We start from the raw sequence: 27585 nt of genomic DNA on the forward strand, positions 1-27585 counted from the left end.
GTCAAAGTTTTGTGAGCAAAGCACTTTGTACACCCTAAGGTGCGACTTATATTAATATAATTTTATCATTGTCCTTGGATCAGGCTCCTAAATTATGGTGCTCTACTCTGGTGACAGTTGTTTTGCTTAGTCTTTCCATTCGTATCCAGTAATTTGTGATTTCATTTGGGGCTTTCTTGGCAAAGACATTGGAGTGGTTTGCCATTTCTTTCTCTCGTGGATTGGATCCGTTGTCAGGCAATCAAAACATTAAGAGATTTGCCCAGGGTCATACAACTAGGAAGAGTCTGGATTTGAACTTGGGTCTTCCTGTCTCCAGGCCTCCAGTGTTCTATCCACCCAACCACCAGTTTAGAGTAGGGTTGTGTATACTAGACAGGTAAGATCTATGGGGGATTGGGAATAGAGATGCTTCCATGGAATGAAATAAAACCTCATCAGCAATCATATTTAAAAAAATGTTCTCAACATTGAATCTTAAGATACTGTATTAAATTGAATGAGTGTGTCCCCAGCTTTAGTGAGTTTTTGGAAATATTTTCTTAAACCTAAAGATTCCTCTTCTCCTCCATTTCACCACTATTTTGTGATTACTATTAATAAATGGAAAAGTTAAAATCTTTGCATTGGGTTGTTTTTCACATCTATTCATATTATCTTGTCACAGTTTTAAAGGGAAATGTTAATAGCATAACTATTTTCATGATAACTGAATACAAGATTATTCTTATCTGAGGAAATTAATGGTATGGTCTTACCTAGATGTGGTTTCATCAACCAAGGGGATTAAGCCAATTTTTTTTGTACCCTTTGACAATAGAAAACATGATTGTACTTTAAGAAAATAATAATACTACTAGTCTGTTCATTGTAGGTGATCTTTATTTGGTGAGGAAAAGGCAATTTTTGTGGTCAGCATATAGGCTGCCTATAGTTCAGGGCTGACTTCTAGGGAGCCCCAATTGGGAAATGTCAGTAGTTACCATTTTTTTTTACTCATTTTCAGAAAATAATGAATATTAATGAGTAAAATATAATTAGCTTTGTGCAGTTGTAAACATCCCTACTAGAAAAAAAGTTTCCTTCACATTTTTAAGAAATAAAATGACCCAAAGGTAGTATTAAATATTAGCTTTCCTATGCTATAGTTTTGCACATTTCTGCCAAATCTCTTATGCTTCCCTCAGTTTCCACAAATATAAAATGGGGAATAAAAACTGTTTCTTAGTTTAGTCAGATTTGTTATAAAATACTTTGAAATGTTGTTTGAAATTTATAATCAATTGATCCCTTATCAGAAAGCTAAAAATTATAAAATGGATATTTGATTTCATTATGATGATGAATACAAAAATGAAACTTCAAAGATAACTAATCCATCTCAAGTCATGCTAGCCAAACTCAATCTTTTAGAGGTGATTGACCATAAGTCTAGCAAAAATGCTAAATTCAAGGTCCTCTTGGGTTGGCCTTCCTTTCCAGCTGTCACCCTTTAAACAGTGAAGTATTATGAATCCTCAATCACCTTGCTTCATCTGCCAGTCCTTCTGGGCATCTCACCACCACACCCCCAGTAATTCTGTATCCTCATTGTGGGACACAGACAAAATTTGAGACATACACAAAATTTGAAGCATTCGCCTAATTTGTATTTATGAATGGCTTATGTTCTTCAGGTCAGCTTGCAGAAGCTGCTGAGCATTATGAAAACTTCTATGAAATGACAGTGGGACGGCAATGGCAAGATCAGAATGGCAACCTTTTGAACAACATTGCCTGCAAAAATCTCCAGAGGATTCACACATCGAGAGCAGAAAACATGCTGAATGACAAGCAACACAAACAGGCCATCAGGACTCTACTGAAAGCCCGTGAAAAAGCCAAAGAAGGTGGGTAGAAAAAAAAATACACATACTCACTTTCCTTCCATTAATGTAGCGTTCCAGGCTTTCCCAGGAGCAAAGTAAAAATTGTCAACTGTTTGACTGGGTGATTATTTCCAATGAAATTCAAAGACAAATGCCATCAATATACTTCCAAATTTCACTATAAAAACCAAAGTGCCTCCTTGCTGACCACAAAGAATCCATTAGTTTCTGGAAAGCTTTATCTCCAAAAATGCCATCTTCTGGGAACAACATTGTAAAATAAGGAGCCCGTAATCAGAAGTTAGGGTCATTTATGAAAGTTAAAATTTTTTTCCTGAGGTTATACACTTTCATTGTACATAAGCATCAGGTATTAGGAAAAAGAAAGAAACTGAATTTTGGTTGTCATAAGAATTCAGTGGTCTTTTCAGTGAAATAGGTAGGAGTTTCTGAGTATGACTAATTTATTTAAGACAAACAGCATGAAAAGTAACTCTATGAAGGCTGATATTTTCTATGCATAACATATATATAGAAAAGCCCAGGAACAGATTCACAGGATAAGTAATTCATGAGATTCATGTTAGGGATTGTGGTGTAAAAGAAAAACCATTAAATTTAGAGTCAAAATTATTGGGTTTAGATTCCAGTTTTTCAACTTAACAAATGTCTTAACCATTTGGGGGGGGTGGGAGGGGGGTCATCACCCTTCTGAGCTTTCATAGTCTCACTGTAAAAAGGCAAGGAGTTGGATGAAAAATTCCCCGAAGTTGTTTCCAGCTTTTCATCCTGTGATCCTCATAAATTATTTTAACCTAGAAGCATCTCCGAGATGAGAAAAAAAGGGGAACAAACTTTCCTCTTATTCCTAATCCTGGCTCTGGTGAAGTCACCTTTGTTGAAAGGGACTGGTTTCCCTCCATGATTATTATGCTTTCACTATGAAAATTGAAACATTTTTTTAAAATGTGATCGTAGCTGCTAATGTCCTAGACACACTTCTGCATTACTTGTCCTGAGTGTCAAAATTGCTAGTTATAGTTCTGACTTCTAAGTCTTAATTTCCTTTTTATTAAAATGGTAACCATCATGTTTGTCTTGGAAAGAAAGGGTGCAACTAGTGGAATAAGGAAGACCCGTTTTCCTGAGTTCAACCCTGATGGGAGACATTAACTAGGGGACCCTGGGTAAGTCACTGTTTGCCTCAGTTTCCTCATCTGTAAAGTGAGCTGGAGAAGGAAATAGCAAACTACTCCAGTATTTCTGCCAAGAAAATCCCAAATGGAAACACAAAGACTCAGATGTGAGTTTTCAATGATCAAGTGAGAATTTATATAATTGCATCTTGTGAATGTGAAATATTATTAGTATGGTAAAATATTTAGACTTCATTGAATTCTGGATTAATCATGACCAGCTATTTTATAGGACCATATTTTGCTAGATAATTCGTAAACAACTCCAAATATTTGTCTGAGACCAGACTCTTAATTTTGAATCCAAGAAAGTGTGATGAAATTGTAATCAGCAAAACCTAGGTTTACACTCTACTTCAGATATTTTTCTTATCTGTAAAATTAAGGGCTTTTCCAAGTCTCAATCTCCTATCACCAAATGGTAGGGGGAGGGGAATACCTTTTTTTTTCATCTGGAGGAAGATATTCAGAACAAATTTACTGGGGCAGCTAGGTGGCGCAGTGGATTAGAGCACGGGCCTTGGAGTCAGGAGTACCTGGGTTCAAATCTGACCTCAGACATTTAATAATCACCTAGCCGTGTGGCCTTGGGCAAGCCACTTAACCCCATTGCCTTGCAAAAATTAACAAACAAAAAAGAACAAATTTACTTCCAAGAATTAGTTTTCAATATCAGATTATGTGTGGTATTTCCAAAATTTAGGAAACATTATTAATGATACAGTTTATGAAATATGAAGCATTGTTAGGTTTGCTTTATGTGATTGATTAGATATTTTAAGGCATTATAGTAAAGCTTTTTTTTGAAGGTGATATCATTTCTTTTTAGTTCCATTGTATGGTTTCCTAATGAACTCCACACACACTGATTGAAATTCCTCAGATTTTTTAAATCTGTTTTTGTTGTTGTCCTTAAAGCCATTTCAGTAATGTTTGACTCTTTATGACCCCATTTGGGGTTTTCTTTGCAAAGTCACCGAAGTGGTTTGCCATTTCTTTCTCCAGCTCATTTTACAGATGAGGAAACTGAGGCACACAGAATTAAATGACTTGCCTTACTAGTAAGTATCTGGGACCAGATTTGAAATCCAATCTTCCTAATTCCAGGCCTGGAGGACTAGCCACTAGACCATTTTTATCTGTGAGTACAGATAATTAAAACTGTTTGGGCCAATCCAAAAATTCAGGAAAAAATATGATAGATTTGCAGTCAGAAGCTCTATTTTCAAATCCTCATTCTTCTACTGGCCTCTGTGACCCTGTGCAAGTCATTTAACTAATCTGGACTAAAGTTTCCTCAATTGTAAATTGGAGGAATTTGTTTACATGATCTCTAAGGTCCCTTTCAACTCCAAGTTTATGAACCTAAGAAAAATTCTTTTCCACTTCCATGTATTTAAAACAAAGAGATGCTTTTTTTTCCAAAAGGCTTACTATTTCCTTGTAAATGGTCCTGAGCATTGTAGCAGAAATAGCCAAAACTTAATCGTAGGACTAATAGAACAACAAAACAATGGATAAATTAAATTCTGTTTTCAGCTTTACCATTCATTATTTGAACCAACAGTACAGCATTGCTTCTCTTTTCCAAAGATTTTGGTTTCAGGGGAATTAAAGTAATTAAAAGACTTTGATTCTATGTATGTGTAAATAGACTCTGAAATCCATATCCATCATCCCCACATTTGAAGTTTTCCCAGGTGTAATGCACTCAGATCTGAAACACTCAGCCAAAGACCAATGAAGAATTTTTTTCCCCTGTACACTGGAAGATGATGTAAGTGAATTTTGATGTGTGTGAACTTCTCTGTTGCTATATAATAGACATCATGACTAAACACCTCTGACTGAGTGTTGGTTGTGGATAAGAGTGATTAGCTCATTCATGCATTATCCATTTTAAATACAGTGGGGGGAGCTCCTTTCTTAAAATAAGGAATCTACCACCCTAGTCATAGATCTTAAAGGGCACCAACAAATAAAATTTTGTTTTGAATTTACATGAAAATATGTAGAATTTATCATGGGATAAAAAGCCAGCTCTCATTTCCATACTAAAATATCTGATCATAGCATTAAGCTTTACTGAAACTGTTTCTTTTTAAGCTGAATATAAGCAAATGGATATAAGCTTTGCTAATTATTCTTTGTTGTTGTTCAGTTGTGCTCCCATTTGAGGTTTTTTTGGCAAAGATACTGGAGTAGTTTGCCATTTTCTTTTCTAGTGCATTTTACTGATGACAAAAGTGAGGCAAACAGGGTTAAGGGACTTGCACAGGGTCAAACAGATAGTGTGATTTGAGCTCAAGTTGTCCTGACTTGAGGCCCAGCACTGTATTCTCTGGGACACCTAGCTTGTATTATAATGTTATATCGTATTATTATATATTAAATTAATATTGTCAATTGCTATTGATTAGCTTTTAAGTGATTTGTCCATGGTCACAATCAGCTAATACTTATCTTGCTGCCTCCAATTGTTGGGGGGGGAGGTTTTGCAAGGTAATAGGGTTAAGTGACTTGCCCAAGGCCACACAGGTAATTATTAAGTGTCTGAGGTCAAATTTGAACTTAGAACCTCCTGACTCCAGGGCTGGTGCTCTATCCACTATGCCACCTAGCTGCCCCAGCCTCTAAATTTGAAAACAACCCCCAAAAAGTCTATCATATTACTATAATTTCTTTGAAGAATATGTTCATTTTGTCTAAAAATACTAACAATAAAATGATAGCCATAATTTACTCTAGTCCTTCTATGAACCTTAGTTTCTTAGTATATAAATAGGAATGGTAATATCTGTACTCTCTGCCTTTCAGGGTTGCTGTGAAGAAAGTGCTCTATAAGCTTTGAAGTTATAGAACTTTTTTTAACTTTTTTGTATATAATGGACTCCTTTGGCATCCTAGTGAAGCCTATGAACCTCTTCTCAAAATAATATTTTAAATGCATAAAATAAAATTTATGAATTCAAAAGGAAACCAATTATATGAAAATACAGTTCTCAAACTATTTTAAAAATTATTTACAGTTTTAAAGAATTCATGATTAAAAATTCTATCCATTTCTAGACAGAGAACTCATGAAGTTCAGCTTGAAGCAAACTTTTGTTTGTTGTTTTTTGCAAAGCAGTGGGGTTAAATGATTTGCCTAAGGTCACACAGCTAAGTAATTATTAAGTGTCTGAAGCTGGATTTGAACTCAGGTCCTCCTGACTCTAGGGCCAGTGCTTTATGAACTGCACCACCTAACAAGACTTTTTAAACTTCCTTTGTTTTTTTTTTTTTGCTTTTTGGTGACATGGCTGATATGGAAATGTTTTGCATAATTTTATATGTATAATTAATATATTACTTGTCTTCTCATTGGGTAAGGAAGGGCTGGAAGGGGGAAAGAATTGGGAAAAAAATTTTAAGAATTTAAATTTTAAAAATTAAAAAAATTTAAGGGGAAGCTATGTGGTACAGTGGATAGAGCATTGGCCCTGGAGTCAGGAACCTCAGATACTAAATAATTACTTATCTGTATGACCTTGGGCAAGTCACTTAACCCCATTGCCTTGCAAAAACAAAAACAAAGCAAAGATTAAAAAATAATTATTTTAAAAAAACAAATTTTATTGTTCCTAGGTTAAGAAACCTTATGAGAGAAGGGAATAATAATTATTGTAATTGTTATTAATAATAATTCTAGCTAAGATTTCTATAAGTTATATAGTGCCTACTATATGTTGGACATTGTTTTAAGCACTTTATAAATATTAGCTCATAATGGCTATGATATAAATGTGGTTTTCATTACTTTAACTATTTTCTTTGGATCACATGGTAATTTTTACTTTTTTTTTAGGGAGTGACAAAAAGATGGAAGGAGAAGCTGCCTTTGCATTAGGTTTAGCGTATCATGAAGCTGGAGAATTTGAATTGGCAAAAGAAGTAAGTGTAGCAGAAATTGTTTTCTTATATTTTCTTCTTAGCCCTACAGAAATGCAGTAAGTATTTTGCAGGTGTGCTGAGGTTGAGGGGAAAAAGTGGACCATCAATACACATTACATTTATACAAAGGGTTGCATATTTCTAAATTACTAAACCATTATCATCAAACCTAGGAAAGCATAACAATAATGGAAAAACAACCATCTATTTGACAGCTCCACCCATTTGAAGTGGAAGTGAACTCAAGTGCCAATAGTAGATGATAAAGGAAGATTTGTATTTGGGTGAGAATTTAAGAAAACAAGTGTAAAGATTAGAGGCTTCCTGGCATTCCTATCACAGGTATAATACAATGGAATGGGCAACAATGAATATCCTATGATAATAGCCTAGTGGAGTTTCCTTATTTATAATCCAAGGCAAAGTCCATCCCAAAGGTCTGACCCACATCTCAACTTTCATAGCTAGGGTTTTTTATAAAAAGAACTCCTAAAAAGCCAACCAAGGGCAGGTTTTCCTTTAGATTTATCACAACTATTTATTTCAAAAATATTTTTCTGTTTTATTTTTGTTCTTAAACTCTCAAACTTGCATACCCTCTTTTAAGGACTCTCCTAGAATTTTCAGTTTTTTTGATTTTCTAATTAGTGATTCAGATACTTATGCAATCCAGGTAGGTCACTTAATCTTTTCCAAAGAAATAACTATTGTTTTTTTTTCTTGTGCCTTGAGGCAAGTAGGTAGAATAGTGTAGCAGGTAGAGACCTGATTTCAAATCCAGACTCATATATATGTATATGACCTGGGCAAGTCACTTAACCTCTGTCTGCTTCCGTTTCCTCAACTGTAAAAGCAGAATAATAATCGCAGCTACCTCCCTGTGTTGCTGTGAGGACAAGAAGAAATAATATCTGTCAATCTTAGAACAATAAGTATATGTTTCCTTCCTTTAGTATTAAGACTCAAAAAAATGGTCACCTTTCTTGGCTTCTTTTTTTAAATACATTATATTATAAGCAACACAAGGGCAAAAACCGAATCTGCTTTTAATCCTCAGCATGGAGCACAATGACTTGCATTTGAAGAAGGTATTTAAGACATTTAATTAATACTTATTGAATTGTTGAGATGCCCAATTTCCTTTAAAAAATAAATTTTCATTGACTTCCTTGAGGTTATTGGAATTGACCTCATTGAAATGAACTTTGTTGATGTTTAGTTCTTCCTTCCTGTCTCATTTCAGAATACTAAATTTCATTAGTTTGTAATCAATATTGCCAGAGTTTTTAAGGACTTATCAATCTATCACCATCAACAAAGATTCATTGTTGTAAGGCAAAATTAGAGAATGTCCATTAGGTGTTTTGCAGACCTTAAACCACTCATCTGCTGGATAATACTGTTATTAATAACTATTAATTACTTGACCCCTGAGACATGAAATTCAGTACTAGTTTTGATAGGTAAATTATTGTTAATGGTAATTAGCCCCTGGTAGCATCCTACCCCAATTCAGAGAGAGGGCTCCCAATGAATCTCCCCTCAGGTTCAAGATATTCTGAAGGAGTGCACCCATTAAAAATCATAATTCATAAGCATCTATTAATGAATTTATCTTTAATAGTCAGCAATGGGGGTGGCTAGGTGGCACAGTGGATAGAGCACTGGCCCTGGAGTCAGGAATACCTGAGTTCAAATCCAGCTTCAGACACTTAATAATTACCTAGCTATGTGGCCTTGGGCAAGCCACTTAACCCTATTGCCTAGCAAAAAAAAAAAAAAACCCTAAAAAAAATAGTCAGGAAATGGATTCAATGAATCAAACACAAAAGCATTTAATGAAGGAGGATGATAATAAAAGTAGCAATAAAAAAATTTCCTCCATGAACACATGGCATAGTGATAGAAAATATTGAGAAGAATGATGAGCAGGATAGTTTCAGAAAAAACTGAAAAGACTTATATGCACTGATGCAAAATAAAGTGAGCAGAAGAAAATATTTTTTGTAATTATTATAATATTGTACAATTATCAACTAAGAATGACTTATTCTCAACAATACAAGGATCCTGACAATTCTAAAAGTGTCTTGATTAAAAAACTTCTATCCACATCCAGAGGAAAGAATTGATGGAATCTGAATGTATATCAAAACATACTTTTTTTTTTTACTGTTTTTTCTTTTAGTGGGGAGGGGCTGTGTTTTCTTTCACAGCATGGCTAATATAGAAATATTGTTTTTCATGACTTCATATATACACAATCTATACCAAATTGCTTGCCTTCTTGAGAAAGGGGAAGAGAATTTGGTACTTAATATATTTTTAAATGTTAATTTTTTTTACCTGTAATTGGAAAATATTTAATGAAATAAATAAAATATATTAGGAAAAAATATAGACAGGACATATTCTACCACTAATTATATACACCATCAGTGGGAATAGCTGACACACATAGGGAAACATGTGAAAGGGTACACACCTAGGGAATACATCTTTGACAGGATCCCTATATGGAGAAATGCATTAGTAGCCAGAGTACATTATGGAGGAGCTCATAACTTTTTACTTCAGTACCTTCTAGTGTGATACTGATGTCTTCCAAGGATGCCTTCATGCAGTTATTGCATGGCTGGCCTCCTACTAATTTTCACTGGCTGTACTGCCTGGGCTGAATACTACCCCCTTGGAGGAATAGTCTTTGCCAGACATTGGTCTGATAGCCACATTGTCTTTAGTGGACACTGGATGGTCTCTACCCAGTTTTTCCATGTGACATGTGTCTTCACTAGACATGTAGTCTCTGCTGAGCACAACTCCACTCATCACAGTGTCTCTACCACCTACTTCCCATCATGTCCCCACTAGAAACATGACCAAGGAGTTCCTCTCTGTGGCTAGCTTTCAGTGGGGCTAGTTGCTTATTATCACTTATTCATCAAATCTTGATCTGATATCTAAGACAAGATCTTTTTGTTCTTTATCTTAAAAGTTTTATGCAACATATCCCATAGAAATATATATTCCTGCTGTCACAGATAAAAAGAAATTGGAAAAATAGAATTCTGGACTTGCCTCAGTATAGTACCTTACTATATGATTTAATCCATTACCCATATGCAAATGAAACTCATCTCTTCCTTTTCCACACCAATCTGTAATCGTGAGTCCACATTGTTTTATAAGATAATAGTGAATCATTTTGGTAACTACTTGGGTGTACTCAACTGGATGCTTTCCCCTCCCATATTCCAGTAGAACTGTGATTTCATCAATGGGCTCATTGTGCAGATAGTAGCCCATCAACCCTTCCTATGTTACTTTGATCCTTATTTTCCCATGAATTCTTCACAGGAAGCTAACCTAACATACTTGCAACTTTCACTGAATTCTTTTGACATTAGACTCATAAGGGAGTAAGTGAACTGTCCATCAGTTGGTCCCTTATTCTTCCTAGATGAACATTGTTTTTTCTTTCTGGTCATACTTTCTCTGATGAAATCTTTTGTACCACCTTTCTACAATTTGATATCTGTTCAAATGAGATAATAATCGTAAAACCCCAAGCACAATGCCTACAACACAGTAAATTTATATAGCTCTATGTAAATATTAGATATTATCATTATTGTCTTTTGTTGTTATTATTCTTTATATTTTCTGATTATACAGACCATGCATGTCTCCATTACTCTTTGAGTGTTCCTTAATTTTGAATTTTTGAAGATTGTAGTATTTCAATCATTGGAAGAATATCAGTGCTAGAATAATAGATATCACCCCTTCCATCCAATTTTCCCACTTTGTAAAACAATGGCTCCATCTTTTATTCACTCAATGCTCATTGTTTTCTTTTTATGTCCAGTCCCTTATATCTCTATAGAAAAATAACTATCATTTTACCAACCCTTGTTAACTAAAGTATCAAGTACATTCTCTCTTTCCCTATAGCACTTCAACCCTCATTAATTAAAGCATTAGGTATTCTTCCTCCCTTTGTCCCTATAGTAATACAGCCTTTATTAACTAAAGCATCAAGTAAATCAAGAGTATTTCATGATTTAATTATGTACAAAACCTGTAAGTATTTTCCCTCCCTCTATCCCAGTAGAAATACAGAGGCGACTAAGTGGCACAATGGATAGAGCACCGGCCCTGGAGTCAGGAGTACCTGAGTTCAAATCCAACCTCAGACACTTAATAATCACCTAGCTGTGTGGCCTTGGGCAAGCCACTTAGCTCTATTTGCCTTGCAAAAACCTTAAAAAAAATAGAAAGAAATACAACCTTTATAAGCACCATCACTTCATGATTCATTTATATACATACCCTCTATGTACAATCCCACTAACTATATTCAATCCTTATTAGCTAAACTATTGGCATAAGGTTCAACAAGTATTGGTGTAGGGTTCAATGTTTTCATAGTAATCCTATACCCATATCCGCTATGTAAATAAGTTTCTTTTAACTATACTTGACTTTATCTTCCCTTGTAGGGATATACACAGTTTAATGTTCTTGATTAGCATTTTCCCCCTTTCTGTTTACTTTTTTGTGTATCTCTTGAGTCTTGTATTTGAAAATTGTAATTTCTATTCAGTTCTGTTCTTTCTATCAGAAAATTTTGAAAGTCCTCTATTTCATTGAAAATCCATCTTTCCCCCCCGAAAGAAAATGTTGAATTTTCCAAAGTATTTAGTTCTTGGTTGTAATTCGAGGTCCTTTGCCCTTCAGGATATCATATTTCAGGTCCTCTGATACTATAATGTTGAAGCTGTATTCCTTGGAGTTTTTATTTGGGGGGGGTCTCTTTTTAGAAATGACTGCTAGATTCTTTCAAGGACAATTTTGTCTTCTTGTTCCTGTAGATTAGGGAAGTTTTCCATGATAATTTCATGAAAGATATTTTCCAGGCTGTTTTTTTTTATTGATTCAGGTAGACCAATAATTCATAAATTATCTCTTCTGGATCTATTTTCCAGGTCATTTGTTTTTCCTAAAAGTTACTTTACAATTTCTTCTATTTTTTCAGCCTTTTAGTTTTGTTTGATAGAATCATGGTGTCTCTCTCATAGTCATTAGTTTCCACTTGTCCAATTTTACATTTTATTTTCTTCTTTCCATATGGAAAAAGTTACCATATATATATATATATATATATATATATATATATATATATATATACACATATATGACCTATAAAGTGCAAAGTGTTTTATTGCATAAATGCTGAATATTATTATAAATACTATCATTGTAGTTGTTCAGGATATAACTCATTCATCTCTGTCATGCTAACTATGATAATCAGTCTTACTATTTTTACTGTAGTTTATCAAAGGGAGATTGGGGCAGCTAGGTGGCACAGTGGATAAAGCACCAGCCCTGGAGTCAGGAAGACCTGAGTTCAAATCTGGCCTCAGACACTGAATGATTACCTAGCTGTATGGCCTTGAGCAAGCCACTTAACCCCATTGCCTTGCAAAAAATAAATTAAATTTTTAAAAAGTACATCACTTTGTCACCTCTGTCACTAACAGATCTACTAATGAATAACATCCCTGCTAATAAGAATGATTGGGTCCTCAACTCTTCTGAATATACTTAAAAAATTAATAATTGACCTGATCATAGACAGTTAAGAGAGAACAAAGAATTTATTTGTTCCAAGATTTGTTACTTACTAATAGATAAGAGTTCTGTTATTTTTCCATTGTGTCCCAAATCTTCTTGGCCCTATTTGGCTCTTTTAGCTATATGGGTTTTTGGGGGTGGGGGTTATTTTTGTTTGTTTACATTAGTTTGCCATTTCCTTCTCCAAATGAGGAAATGGAAGCAAAAAGGTTAGATGACATGCTCAGGATCACATAACAAGTAAGTGTCTGAGACTATATTTAAATTCAGAAAGATGAGTCCTCCTCTTGATTTGAACTTAGGTCTTCCTCACTCTAGACATCAAACTTTGTCCCTTGTACCACCTAGTTGTCTCAATGGGGAAAGTTTCACAGGTTATCAAAAGGAAACTTGTCTGGTCAAAGGCATTTAAAGATTGACACGACTGTCTGAATACATCAGGTTTTGGGAAAAGAACTCCTTGGTTGTGATCTCATTAACTCATCACATCATCCATGTAAAATTTCATAATTCCATAATTCTGTGATTGTATTCTTTGGGAGCCTTTGGATGTGGGATAGTAAAGACTGAAGTCTGAAATGAAAGATTTGTAACTTTAGGACTCAACCTTTTTTGGATCAGGTTTGAAAATTCAACAATGCTTTGATCCTAAGTGTTCTTTTAGGAAGCTGGGGAGATTTCCCTAGTACTTCTCTTTAAAATGTAAATTTGCTTACAATTGGGGCAGCTAGGTGGCACTGGGCCTATCTATACTCAAGAAGACTTTATCTTCTTTAGTTCAAATCTCGCCTCATACATTTATTAGCTGTGAGACCTGGGCATGTTTCTTAACCCCATTTGCCACAGTTTCCTCATCTGTCAAATGAACTGAAGAAGGAAATGGCAAACTCCAATATCTTTGCTGGAAAACCCAAATGTTGTCATAAAGAATTGGACAAAACCAAAATGACTAAACAACAAATTGTTTACTACTTTGTCCAGCCCATTTGAAAATTGTAGGAAAATCAAATTTATTCAATTATCAAGGTTGTTAATGTGTTGTTTGCTTTCTTGTATTCATCAGTAATGAAAGACAGCATGACATGGTAGGGAGAAGGCTGACCTTAGAGTCAGAAAGAACTGAGTTGAAGTCCAACTTGGGATATATTTACTGTGTAACCATAAAAAAGTTAATCTCTCAGTACCCATAGACAAATTCTCTAAGACAAGTTTTAAAGTTGTCTATCTACATCTGGAGTGGGCATTTCACCACTGCAAGTCCCAAGTAATTAATGAAATCAGGTCTCAACTGTAATTCTATCAGAAATTATATTGCCAACACAGCTATTTTATTCACTCACTTGGTTTTCTAAGACAGAATTTTTTAAAATCTCAGTAATCAGCAATTAGTATTTTAGTTTAACAATTTCACAAGATAATATGTTACCTGTTTTTATTTCCTCCTGGGTAATACCAAAATTAGTTTATACTATTATAGTGCTTTGTGGTTGCAAAATTGCTTATAGAAATTATTTTTGATCCCGATAACCCTACATATTAAGTAGTACAAATATCATTAACTCCATTTTAAAGATGAAGAAATTGAGACTCACTGAGGGTTGTGACCTATTCCAGTTGTGACAGATTGATCTGAAGTGACAGATTCAAGACTACAGCTAGAGTCTTCTAACTTCAAACTTCAGGTGCAGTGGCCATATGCCAACCTTCATCTTATTAATTAGAGTGTATCTGTTAACTGTTCTTGTCTTCCTACCTTTGAGGATGTTTACAATACTGCTTCTAACATCCTGACTTGCCTAACAAATGCTGGAGAAAATTACAAATTCAGGTCTTTGAGGATATACCTGTTCTTAATAAAGCTATGTTGACTCTTTGTTTCCTTTTCCAAATGGTCAGAGACTCATGTCTTCAATAATATATTTTAGAATTTTATGAGTAATTTAACTTCTCTGACTTAGTTTGTGGTCTCCATTCTTTTCCTAAAGTATTAGAACATATCACGAAGTTTCTTCTCTATTCTTAATGATTTTTGTGTCTCATCTTTCCCATATTTACAGTACCACCAATATCCCTTAGGTTTAAAAATTCTGTTTCATCTTTGACTTCCCTTTTCCCTTGTCCTGATATATGCAATTGACCCAGGAGTCCTATGTCTATCTATTCATTATCTTCCCTTATTTCATTGCCATCACCTGATTTCAGGCCTCATTGCTTCCTATCTAGACCAGGAGAGTAAGTCTGCCTATTCCCTGTCTCATGTCTTCTTCCCCCAAACCACCAGTATACCATCATGTCATTCCCTCTGCTCAAAACTCTTGAGTAAAGTCCATACTCTTTTTCTGGAATACAATGTGTCATCCAATTTGTCTCCAACCTGCCTGCCCTGACCTAGCACCTGCTACTCCCTCCAATTACTACTCCACCTATACAAATTAAGTTACATGAAGTTTCTCCAACACAGACATATCTAGACAGATGCAACTGCTGATACTTTCCCGCAGAAAACACTCACAAAACACATTTATGTATCTGATTAATTAATTCTTTAAAGAGGCACAAATAGATCCACCAAAAAAAGCTTAACTAGTGCTTGACAATACCATGGTTGTATCACTTTGGAGGAGCCAAGACTCCAACTCTACTATGAGTGATGACAACTTTTAGTGTAAGAAGAAACAGCAACTTTATTATTCCCGCTTGTTAAGCTGAGAGTTTGGGATTGCTGATTACTAAAATGTGAAACAGCAAACATGTTGGTTCACAGAGAAATCCAAAAAGACTTTTGCAAAAGAAAGCAAAGATTGATAAACTTTTTTCTGTAAAGGACCATTGGGACTATTCAGACTTTGTAGACCAAAAGGTAAAACCGATGCTATTATGAAGATAATTAACAAGAGAGAACAAATAACCATAATTTTTATTGATGAAATGCAAAATAATATTAATAAATTATTGTTATTATTATTATTACTACTACTATAAGTATTTGAGTACAATTTTTTATACCAGTCAACTAATTAAAAGAACAGAATTCTTTTGGGGAGGGAGCATGTCTAACATTTCACTTAATCTGAGTTCAAAGTTAATGCACCCTATCATCAAAACCAATTGAAAATGTTCATCTGTTAACTGATTAGTAATCAGATTTTAAATAATTCATCCTTGAAAATGCCTTTTCACACAGATAGGTACTGCCAAATACTGCTATCCTTCCCTAAGCATATACTTATAATTGAGCCAAAAAAAAGCTAAATATCTTAAACAAGTTTATTTTCTCTAGATGCCTTAATTCAGTTGCTTCATTCAAACATGATTTAATTAAGGAACTATCAGTAAAGGACTTTTCTTGCTTGGCTAACAAATTAACCACTTGGAAAATTTCTTTGATTACAGTCTCATTTTCATTTTTTATTTTTTTTGAGGAATTATGCTGCAATGAGATACCTTCTTTTAAACTTTCTGATTTTCCTAATCATAGCTTTGCTTTGAGTTGCAAATACTGTGAATAAGGGCTTGATGTAGATTATATTTTTTTAGCACAACTACAACATTATTGCATAATAAACCCAATACTTTGCCATCTAATTTAGTAACAAAATCATCTTCTTTCCACTGTATTTTGAAAGCACAATTTTCAGAGGCTTCTAATTTTTACATGTTGGGTACACATGGGTAATAAAAGTAGATAAAATGTTGTAGCACAGCAATATCCAAGACATTCTGCATACCTTTGAGTTATCATTGCATCACTGCAATTTATAACACAATGGAGAGTAGTGCAAAATGAGAAGAGAACCACACACCCATCTCTGTCACAATTACTTGACTTGGTCATTGTATTATGACAACAGGCATAGATGATACATAAATGAATGAATGAATGTGACTGTTCAAATTAAATTTTATTTATCAACATTGAAATTTGAATTTCATTTAATTTCAGTCATGAAATATTATTCATCTTTTGATTTTTTTCTACCACTCAAAAATGTAAATATTTATGTATGTGTATAAACACATGTATTATGTGAATTTTTATTTAGCTTTGTGGACCCTATAAAAATAGGAAGTAGATCTGGATCTGGCCCACAGATCATAGTTTTGCCAGCCCTTGGGCTAGAGCATTGAGACAAATCAAGTAAAATTCAGTAGGGATAAATGCAAAGTATTGAACTTTAGTACTAAAAAATAACTTCCAAAATAAAAAAATAGGAGAGAAATTAGACAAGCAACAAGAAAAATGATCTAGGAGGTTTTTTTTGGACTGCAAACTCAACATTAGCCAGCAGGGTAACATGGCAGTCAAAAACTCATGTGATCTTGGGCTACACTAATAAAGCCCTAGCTTCCAGGAATAGGGACGTGTTGACCCCTTGTATTCTGCCTTCATCAGACATCTTAAGTATTTTGCTTAGTTCTAGGAACCATAAAAAAAAGTGATAAACTAGAGACCATCCAGAGCAGGGAGCTAGAATGGGAAAGGATCCATCTGTGTCCTGTAAGGACTGGTGGAAGGAAATGAAAATGTTTTACCTAGAGACCCATGGTCCCTGTCATCTGTATTCAAATATTTAAAGGATTATTCTGTGAAGGAACATTAGACCTATTCTGATTGGTCCTGGGATGATTGATTTGTTGTGCTTCATAATCAAAGAAAACCATGACATCAAATAATTGATGATATGATTTGCACATCTTGCTGATTGTAGTGAGGGAACATTGGGCAAAGACATCTTTCTCACTGCCTTTTTTAGAGCCATCATCACCCCTTGACTTGACTTAATAGGAAACAAGATTTCTGGTGGTGGTCTGGATACTGTGGGAGTCCTTGGTCTTATGGATCTAGTTCCCTCCCATATATCAGGAAGGCACTATGGAATGCCAGAAACACCAGACAAAGCTCCAACCTGTGATTTTCTGATGACAAATTGATGACAATACTGTTTATCTAAACCTATCTCTCAGTGGTCTAATTGTCATTATTTTCCATGATCCCCCCAGACCCCAAAGACTTTGGTTTTCCAGAAGTTACCTCATGGTCATGGGAGTAATGCAGTTCAATGGGCCCTAGGGGGGGTAGTACCAGGAGAAATGAATAAAAAGTTGCAAAGAAGCAAATTCCTAATCATAAGAGTGACCCAAAAGTGAAATGAGCTACCTCTAGGAGCTATTATGGTTTACCCTCACTGAAAGCCTTCAAACAAAAGCTGGATAACATCTTTGGCCTAAGGACTGATCATCAGTGGAAGGTGGCCAGAAAGGTTCTTTTCAACTCCTAACATTTGGTAATTCTGTGACTTCTCTTCCAAAAACTTTTCTTTTGGTCACTGAGTGAATTATATCATGTTTGTATTTATATGTAATTATATTTTAAGAATAGAAGAGGACAGGATAGAAAGGAGTAAAATAAATCAAATTTTTCTTTAAGAGAATCTTGGGGGTGGGGCAGGAACAGTGGGAGAGTGCTGGACCTAGAATCAAGAAGATTCATTTTCCTGGGTTCAAACCTGGTTTCAGATACTGACTACTTTGTTACCCTGGGCAAGTCACTTAACCTTAGTTTCTTATCTATAAGATGAATGGGAGATGGAAATAGCCAACCTGTGATCTGATTTCTCTTTTTCTCTTTTTTTTCTTTTGCCAAAACATTATATCCTGAATTTTAGAATAAGTAATGAGTCAAGATGGCTTTTATTCTTTCATCCTGAAAGTGGATCAATATGCATATTAGTTAAAGATTGGCAGTATTTGAACATAAGTTGTCTTTACTTTCCAATTAGAAATCATTGCCTTCAATTTACCCTTCTGTTCTCAGTTTAATGGTCTCCACATCCAAGGGGAGCTCAGATGCTTTTACAGAGATAAAATCATTGCATCCTCCTCCCAGAGGAGCCTTGGTTATCATTCCCCATAACATGCAGACAATATTACTTGGAGTCAGTTTGCCTCATGGTGCTGTGTAGTTCATCACCAGCTTCTGTTCTGTGCTAAAGAGGTCTTGCCATACAGCTTGGGACTATTCAGGTATAGGCTCAGGGTTCTCAGTAGTTGTCTTCCCGTTTTGCATCTGAGTTTTCTCTTTATCCTTTTGTCCTATCATCTTCCTTGGGTAGTCCCATTCTAGGGGAATCTTAAACTAAGCAGCTCGAACAGATTCTATTTCCCGCTTTGTTGCCCCTAAGTACCTCCCTTAACCCACCCCCAGAACTCACACCTGCACCCACTGAAACTTTTTTCCCATTCATTCTATTTTTCTCACAAGGCAGAGATACTAAGATTCAAAATATCCATCCATTGACAGACTCATTAAAAGATGAAGTAATGATAATTAACAATCCCCTCCGAAGCTATTTTCCATTGATTCTGTATGTATCTCACATGTACTGATCTATATACGAATTATCTTCCTGCATTAAAATGTGAGCTTCTTGAGGGCAGAGACTATTTTTGCCCTTCTTTGTATCTATAAAACACAATGTATCTATGCACAATGCTTAGCATAAATAGGGAGGGCTTAATAAATACATTTTAGACAACAGCAACAAAAGTGATATATATTTAGGTGTTTTGTGTGTGTGTGCATGTATTTATATACACGCATATATACATGTATACTTATAGGTGGCATAGTAGCTTACTAGCTGTGTGATCTTGGGCAAGTCACTTAACCCTGATTGCTTCACATCCAGGGCCATCTGCAGATGTTCTGATCCATATCAAATTACTAGACCCAGATGGCTCTAGTGGAGGTGAGACTGGTGACAGCACAGCATCCCCTCACTCAAATCCAATTCATGTGCTTGTCATGGCATCACCTCCCTGACGTCATAGTCGTCTTCAAAAATGAAGGACAAACATATATATATGTATACAAACATATATACATATATATGTATGTGTATATAGAACAGATTTATAGTATATATATATATATTTCTATTATATTTGTATCATATATGCATTATGTATTTGAATGTTTATATTATTTGCAGATATATATATCTCTATAAATGTGTATATAGATATAGATATATAATAGTGTAGTCATGATAAAAACCTAATGACTACAGAGGTTTATTTTCAAAAAAATGCATGGAATTGAGAATCCTCAAAACAAATACATACCTAAAAGGTAGAGGCAGGATCATTATTTATATAACTCTGTGTAATGCATTTAGAATGATCCTTCTTTGGTGACATAAACAACATTTATGATGGTGCCTAATGAGCTCTCTTAACATTTTATAACTTTTGGATTTATGAAAAAATGAAAAGATAGTACTAATCATTTTATTTAAATTGTGTACAAATGTTAAATTATGGTCTTTCTAAAACATTAAGGCAAATGTATGGGTGATAATAGTTTAATTCAGCATCACAGACTAAACATGGAGTCACATTTACAAATTACATGGTTTGAATATGAGCTAATTCATTGGGAAGAGACTAGCTAGCTTTCAAATTTTTTATAAATTAGCTTCTAAATAACCTCTTTTCTTAATAATTCTCCTCCCCATGTTTTTAATAGTGATCTGTTAGTGATCTGATTTTAATAGTGATCTGTTAAATTTTCCAGTGTTTGTAAGATAGTACATTACCTAAGAAAAAGGAATTTCCTTGTCTTAATTATTAGAAATTATAATCTAGCATTCACATGTATTGGAAAAATAATCAGAAAAATGAGAAAAATTGCTTTTAATGCCCTGGGGAACTAGCATTCCAGCATTAAAATACATCGATATATGTCATTGAAAAAGGACAAAACCTCTACAAATTTGACTCAGCCACTTTTTTAAAGAGACCAGAAATTTTGTTTTCAGTCCAATGGGTCTTCATATTTCTTTAAAAAGAACAATACAATTTCAAAAAATATACTCAGATGTAAAGTAAAAAGACAATGACTAAATCATAATAGTTATTTTATTCCTCCTAAGATAACCTATGAACTTCAAGAAACTAATGACTCCCTATTTTGCAGAAGATAGCAAAATGAACCTGAGGTTGATATGATTGGTTTCCTTTGTAATACTGTGTATTTTTTCTTATGAATAGGTTTCACTATCAAAGAATCGATGAAATAAAATGATTAACTTCCTTTGATCAAGGTAAATAGGTGATGAAGGAAGGAGAAAAAGAAAGGAAGGAAGGAATGAAGGAAGGGAAGGAGGGAGGAAGGAAAGAGAAGAAAGAGAAAAAGAAAGAAAGGTGGAGAGGTAGTTAGGTAGACAGGTGATAGGTAGAGGTAAACGTTTTAGTGTTCAAGGCTTAACATTAAAAAATACTGTAGAACATCAAAGTCTCCTGTGTAATCCATCATGAGACTGATTATATAACAAACCTCAAGACAATAGCTGTTAGCTGGAGGCAACTGAACAGAAAGAATAGAGACCAGACCTGAAAAAATCCAGAATGGTTTCTAAGATTAGTTGGAGAATGAGGATTTGTACAAATATCATCATTTGTAATTTATCCAAATTATGCTCTAAAATATTTCAGAAAGAAAATCTAGATCTCTTTACATTTTCAAACCTTCCAAAAGAAGTGTTCTTGAATGCATCTAGAGACACAATCTAGGTAAAGGATAAAGTCACTGGAACATTTAGCTGCTTCCTTAAAGATGAGGAAATTTGAGACTGACATACTTGCCCAGAGTTATACTTCTAGTGTCTAAGCTAGGATTTGAACTCAGGACTTCCTGAACTGAAGTCCAGCACTCAGTCTACTACATCTCCTAACTCTCCACCCCACCTTTTTTTTTACATTATTCAAAGTATGGAAAGCAGAGGTTTATTCACTAACTCTAATGACTTTAAAGAAGGCAGATTTTTAACTGTAATAAACAAATTATTAGATATAGCAAAAGAAATCTAAAAATAATCCTGAATAATCAATCGGTTAATTGTTCATTTCTCCATTAGGCTTTAGCCATGTTTACTATTCATGAGTTTCATAGTAGTACCTTAGATCCTCTGATGACAGAGATGTCCATCCTGCCCAAGCAGTCTCTCTACTGACTGGGAGTTGGTAGTGATGCAGGCTTTCCTAACTATTTATTTTGCAACTAATAAAAGTGAAAAAGTCGTTTCTGAAATTTTTACTTGAAGCCCTGAAATTCATGCTTATCTACAATCTAGAGGTCCTTTAAACAATACATATTTTGCAGTCCTGACTCTCTCTTCAACCCCTCAAAAGGAAAAGCAAAAGCAGGAATTTACCATTTAAAAAAATAAATGATTTTTACAGATGTCAGATGTAGAAAAGAATCCGCCAAATCATAAAAGTCCTTTACAATGCAAAATAATCATTCTAATTCATTTTAGTCTCATTCAATTCACAGACATCTGGATATACTTGTTAGGAACTATAAATGCCTTTAGAAAACATAACTCGGCATAATCTTTGCCTGTACACAAGTCAATATGAATTTTACTACCCGTTAGTCTGGCTTTTGTTCATTTTTATTATGATATAAAATAATGTAAACATAAAGGAGAAGGCAAGAAATTCATTAAGTGTTTCTACTAAAGCAAGCTACTCCTATGCCTGATATAGTTTATTATTAAATTTTAATAATAGGAGTTTTAAAAGTAAACAATTCTGATAGAAGAGAACTGGCCTTAGGCAAAATCTTGAAGCAGGCAGGTTGTCTTTGCCATTTCCCTATTTTTCTCCCTTTAGTTCCTAGACATCTAGAACTCTCCTGACAATAATTTTATTTCCCTTCACGGACGACAGAGATTTGGGATAGGAAGGTCAGCAAGCATATCTCAAGCAGTATTTCAGTATTCATGATAAGAATAATTCCTTCTGATGGTTTTATCATGGGAGACCCAATTGTTGGTGATTTTGGGTGGGGTGAGGCTCCTGTCTTTGGAGAGGATTTTAACTTCATTCTAACCTATTTCCCCCAAGTTAACTAGAGTAGTTTTTTTTTTAAAAAAAAAGAAAACTCTTCAAGAGTGGTTGGCTCAAAGTACTAAAGGCTCAGACTGTTGTCATCAATACCTTGTCACTTGAGTCTAGATAAGCCCTGAGGAGGAGGATGGGTCTCTCGGATACTTAGTGAGTGTATCATGATGGACAGGTCAGGCAAGGGGCTTTCACTAAACTTTTTTTTCCAATGCCTATCATTGATGAAGATCCTTCTCTGGCTGTGGCTCAGTAAATCTGATTTTGTTAACCATTGAATGACCAATAGTGTCTCATTTTGTTCTGATATTGAAACTAAACTAGCAGGAAGCCAGCCACAAGCTGAGAGCATCACCATTATATAGTCTCCAAATTAATTAAGTGTGAGTTCAATAGGATTGCATTCTTCACCCAGTGTTCTACACTGATACAGCAAAGATGGTATTGAAGAGTAATAGTTTTCCATTCTTTTAGCAAACTTTTTTTGTGGATCTTTTGAGCCTGTTAGTCTCAAAAAAGGGTGGATTTTTGTGGTTTACTATCGAAATGTGTTCAAGGCTATAAAAACACTAGAAATCAAGTTGATAACATTACCCACAGAACATTTTGTTTAGTAGTTTCAGTAGTGGCTGATTTTTCATCGGGTTTTTTTTTTTTGGCAAAAATAATAATTTTCTATTTCCTTCTCCAACTCATTTTAAAGAAGAGGAAACATAGATAAACAGGGTTAAATGATTTGTCCAGGGTCATACAATTAGTAAGTATCTGAGGCTGAATTTGAACTTGGTTCTTCTTGACTTTCTGACTCCAGGCTTAGTGCTCTCTATTACCTAGTATTACCTAGTTATCCCCAATGTGCCCCAAACTCAGTTCATTTCTTCCTGTTTGACAAATCCTTCCTGAGACATTGCCCAAGGGTAGAGCAGTATTAGATTATTTGGTTCCTGACCCCTGAGCCTTCCCACCGCCCTCTCCTTCTCCAAAAATATACCTATCCTGTGTTTCCTTTCAGCTAGAAAAGTAATATGATAAATTAATGTCCCTTGAGGTTTTAATGATTGATGATGGTTTAATGAGTTAATGAAGTACGGAGGATATTTACATTTTAACAGAGACCTCTGGGAGATACAAAACTCTATTGTATAGAAATAATTCTCCAAAGCTGGACTGAGCTAAAAACATCTTGCACAGCCCTCAAACTATATTATATGAAGGAAAGGTCTCCAAAATCTTCCTGGAGTACCAGTCTCATGAAACATAATGCTCTTTCATCACAGTGAGATACTATATTTGCATTACTTTTTTGTTATTCTATATTTTTGAATATCATACTTTAAGGTACTTTTGTTGATTGATCCAGAGGCAAGCACACGATATTCAGTTTTTCTAACTTGTTATAACTGTCAATGACTTTTATATTGCTGGCATGGTCTTGGAAAATCCAAGGACAGTCCTATGCCATGGTGAAGAGTGGGAAGAAGGTTTTGTTTAAATATTAATGAAAGGTATTTAAAGATATCATAATCTCCTAGATTTCTTTCTAGCTATTTAAGTCAGTAGTTTCCTACACACACACATGAGGTTATGATATGCTTGTTAAAAAATACAGGGAAAATTTGGCAAACAATTATACCATGATATTGAAAAATACAGGAAACTTCACATTGACTTGCAGTCAATGAAGTTGCAGAATTTTTGGTGTATCTTTGGAGAGGAAAAAATCAATTAATGCCTTTATTTTATGTCTCATGTGCATGTGTGTGTGTGTGTGTGTGTGTGTGTGTGTGTGTGTGTGTGTATGGTAAACTCTAGACTATATTTCCTTTCATAGTGAATAAGAGATAGAGGAATAAAAAAAAATAAGGGGCATAAGGAACTCCAAATCTAACTGTCCCCTTTCTAACTTTTTTACTTGATTCCTCGTGGACTTCCCTGTCTTGAAAATGAGGGTTTCCCAAAATACTGTCTTTGGTCTTTTTTTTTCTTTCTCTGTCTTCATTTGTTATGATGGGGTTTTTTTCCCTATGACTTTAACTAGAGACCCTTTGAAGATAAATCCAAAATCCACATTCCTAATCCTACCCTCTCATCTGCTGTCCAGAACAGCATCTCTGACTTCATATAAGACATGAGCCTAGATCACACATTGGGATCATTGTTTTGCTTTTTTTAATAGCCCAAAATGATCACAACCGATGAAAAATCAGCCACTACTGAAACTACTAAACAAAATGTTCTGTGGGTAATAAGGAATTTGAGACAGCAAGAGGCTAATGCTTGCCCAGGGTTATGTAGGTAAAGCTTAGATTTAAACTTAGCATTAAACCAATGCTATTTATATGATACATGCTGCCTTACCTGGGCTCAAATAATACTGTTGGAAAAGAATTACTGAAGCTAAATCTTGGGTAAGAGATTGAATATTCTCCTGCTATAATTGTTGTCTTCCTTACTGCTTGCTGCTGGTAAAAAGCATGTCTGACTCTTCATGACCCCTTTTGGGATTTTCTTGGCAAAGGTATTGGAATGGTTTATCCTTTTCTTCTGCAATTCATGTAGAGTGGAGGAAACTGAGGCAAACAGGGTTAAGTGACTTGCCCAGGGTCACACAGCTCAAAAGGGGCAGAAGTCAGATTTGAACACTGGAAGATGAGTCTCCCTCATTCTAGGCCTGGCACTATATAGTGCCACCTAAATGTCCCTCTTTCTCTATAAACAATCCATATTTTTTCCCTCTAATCATGCACATTTCTTAATTGCAGTATGTTTCAACCTATTCCTATCCACACCACCCTCTCACTTTGGGTGACCTTCAAGTTTAATGCTTTGCAAACCAAAGTGTTCCATTACTTAGTCATATAGAATCATTAGAAGAATATTGTCCTTAAAAAGATCAGCCTTTGTTAGTTGGTTAGTTTTCTATAGGAAAAAAAAAAACATTGTAAAATTTTCTAAAGGCAGTCTAGCTTGGTCTCTTACTCCGGTTCAATGCTGCACCAAATCCATTATCCATTTGCAGGATTGGTTCAAGATTATATAAATTGATGGACCAGCTCAATGTCCATCCAAATGTATTTCAAAACAGTGAGAATAGTCATACATCATCCATTTAGTCAAAGGAAGTGGCAAACCACTCCATTATCTTTGCCAAGAAAACCTCAAATGGAATCACAAAGGGATGGACATGACTGAAATGACTGAACAACAAGCACCAACTTATCCAAACGTTTGGATTTCTCCCAATCCCTACGTTACATAATAGGTTGACTCTGAATGCATGAAAATCTTCAAATCCAACCCTTTTGCAATATGTGATAGTGAAAGAAGCAGAAGGATTGGAGTCAGAAGTTACTGGCCCCTTACCTGAATGGGTTCCTTTACTTTCCTTGGCTTCATGATAAATTGTTGCCAGACTAGAGCTTTTTTGAGCATTATAAGGCTATGGAATCATACTTATAGTTATCTCCCATAATATCCATTAGGTTTTCTAATCTTAGTTCTTTCACTTCTATGCTATCTACACTACATAAATTTTTTATTAAAAAAAGATAGAGGAAAAAAAGAAAAAGAAGGAAATAAGGAAGGAAGGAAGGAAGGAAGGAAGGAAGGAAGGAAGGAAGGAAGGAAGGAAGGAAGGAAGGAAAGGGAGTGAGGGAGGGAAGGAGGGAGGAAAGACAGGGAAGGGAGGGAAAGAAAAGAGGAAGAAAACAGAATAAGGAAAGAAAGGAAAAGGAAAAATGGAAAAATCTTGTGGTCACCCTCATTATATAGTTTGGGAGGTGATGGACTATAGTGGAAAAAGGTATTGGAATATTATAGTCAAAATATGAGTCTCAGGCCAAAAACTATATAATTAGATATAGAAGTCATTTTAATAATTTCTTTTCATTCATTTATGTGACCAGGGACAAGATGCACAGCTAATAAATGTTTGATTTAGAACTCAAAAATCCAAGGGTCCTAGTTAGACATTTCCTTTTTAAAGTTTCTCTGAAACTCAGTTTCCTCATCTAAAATGAGCATAATAATCATTTTACTATCTAGTCCATAAAACTATTATACAGAAAGTTCTTTATAAGTTTATAAGACAATATGTAAATATGAGTAACTACTATTATTATTATTATAGGTGAAGACTTTAGAGAGGTTAAGATAACTTGTTCTCTGAGTCAAATGACTGCTTGGGCCCATATCCCCTACCTTGCTAGCTGATACTCCTTCCACCACAGCATAACGTTTTAAAAGTACAATTTCTCTTTGGGAGACCAGACAGCTCTTGGGGATGCAATTCTCCCATATAAACTCTCATGCCCCCTATCTTTCCTTGCCACTTATTCCCTGATGTCAACCACTGTTGCTGCTGCTAATCTCTCTTTCCCTTAGCTTTTGCTAACCATAGCAATACCCAAATAACCTTTTTGTTGCCCCCCAAAAAAATTACTATAAATTGACTTACATTTATCAATGGTTACAATCTGAATATGGAGTTAGAAAACAGTTATTCTTGTAGGACTCCATTTTAAAAATTGCTTAGTTTTGTTTTTAAATTAACACGACTGGCAACTTCATACAGAAGAGGCAAGTCCAGGTCTTACAGGAACATTGTCATTGGTTAGCCATTTCAAATGTTTCTGATCTAAAAAAGAATGAAAATAAGTTATAAAAACTGACCAAAACAGAGAAGAAAGTCAAAGAAACACCAGGAAAAGAAAGACCAAATTTCAGAGTTATAATGATAACCATCTTTTAAAAAGATTTAAAAAGTGATTAATTCACAGATATGAATTAGGGAATACACAGGTATGATTAATAGTTCTCATTTTACAAATAAGGCATCTTATCTGTGCCTAGTAAGAATAAGTGACTTAACATGACCAATGTGGAAATTTGTCTATTGGTATTATACATGCATAACCTATATCAGATTGCTTGCTGTTTTGTGGAAGGGAATAAAAAATTTAAAAATGAAAATCTTATGAAAATGAATGTTGAAAACTCTCTTTACCTATAATTGGAAAAAATAAATTACTATTAAATGG

General features: G+C 34.7%; 1 protein-coding gene across 1 annotated transcript in view; it reads left to right on the forward strand.

The window, feature by feature from the left end:
* TTC29 (tetratricopeptide repeat domain 29) overlaps positions 1–27585 on the forward strand; it is a 287488-nt gene that overhangs the window by 76958 nt on the left and 182945 nt on the right. The window contains exons 7-8 of the mRNA XM_074231575.1: positions 1677–1889; positions 6912–6997. Of these exons, the coding sequence (XP_074087676.1) occupies positions 1677–1889; positions 6912–6997 (299 nt within the window). The remainder of the gene's footprint in view (positions 1–1676; positions 1890–6911; positions 6998–27585) is intronic.

The sequence above is a fragment of the Macrotis lagotis genome, chromosome 3 (genome assembly GCF_037893015.1).
Source record: "Macrotis lagotis isolate mMagLag1 chromosome 3, bilby.v1.9.chrom.fasta, whole genome shotgun sequence".
Classification (NCBI taxonomy): domain Eukaryota; kingdom Metazoa; phylum Chordata; class Mammalia; order Peramelemorphia; family Peramelidae; genus Macrotis; species Macrotis lagotis.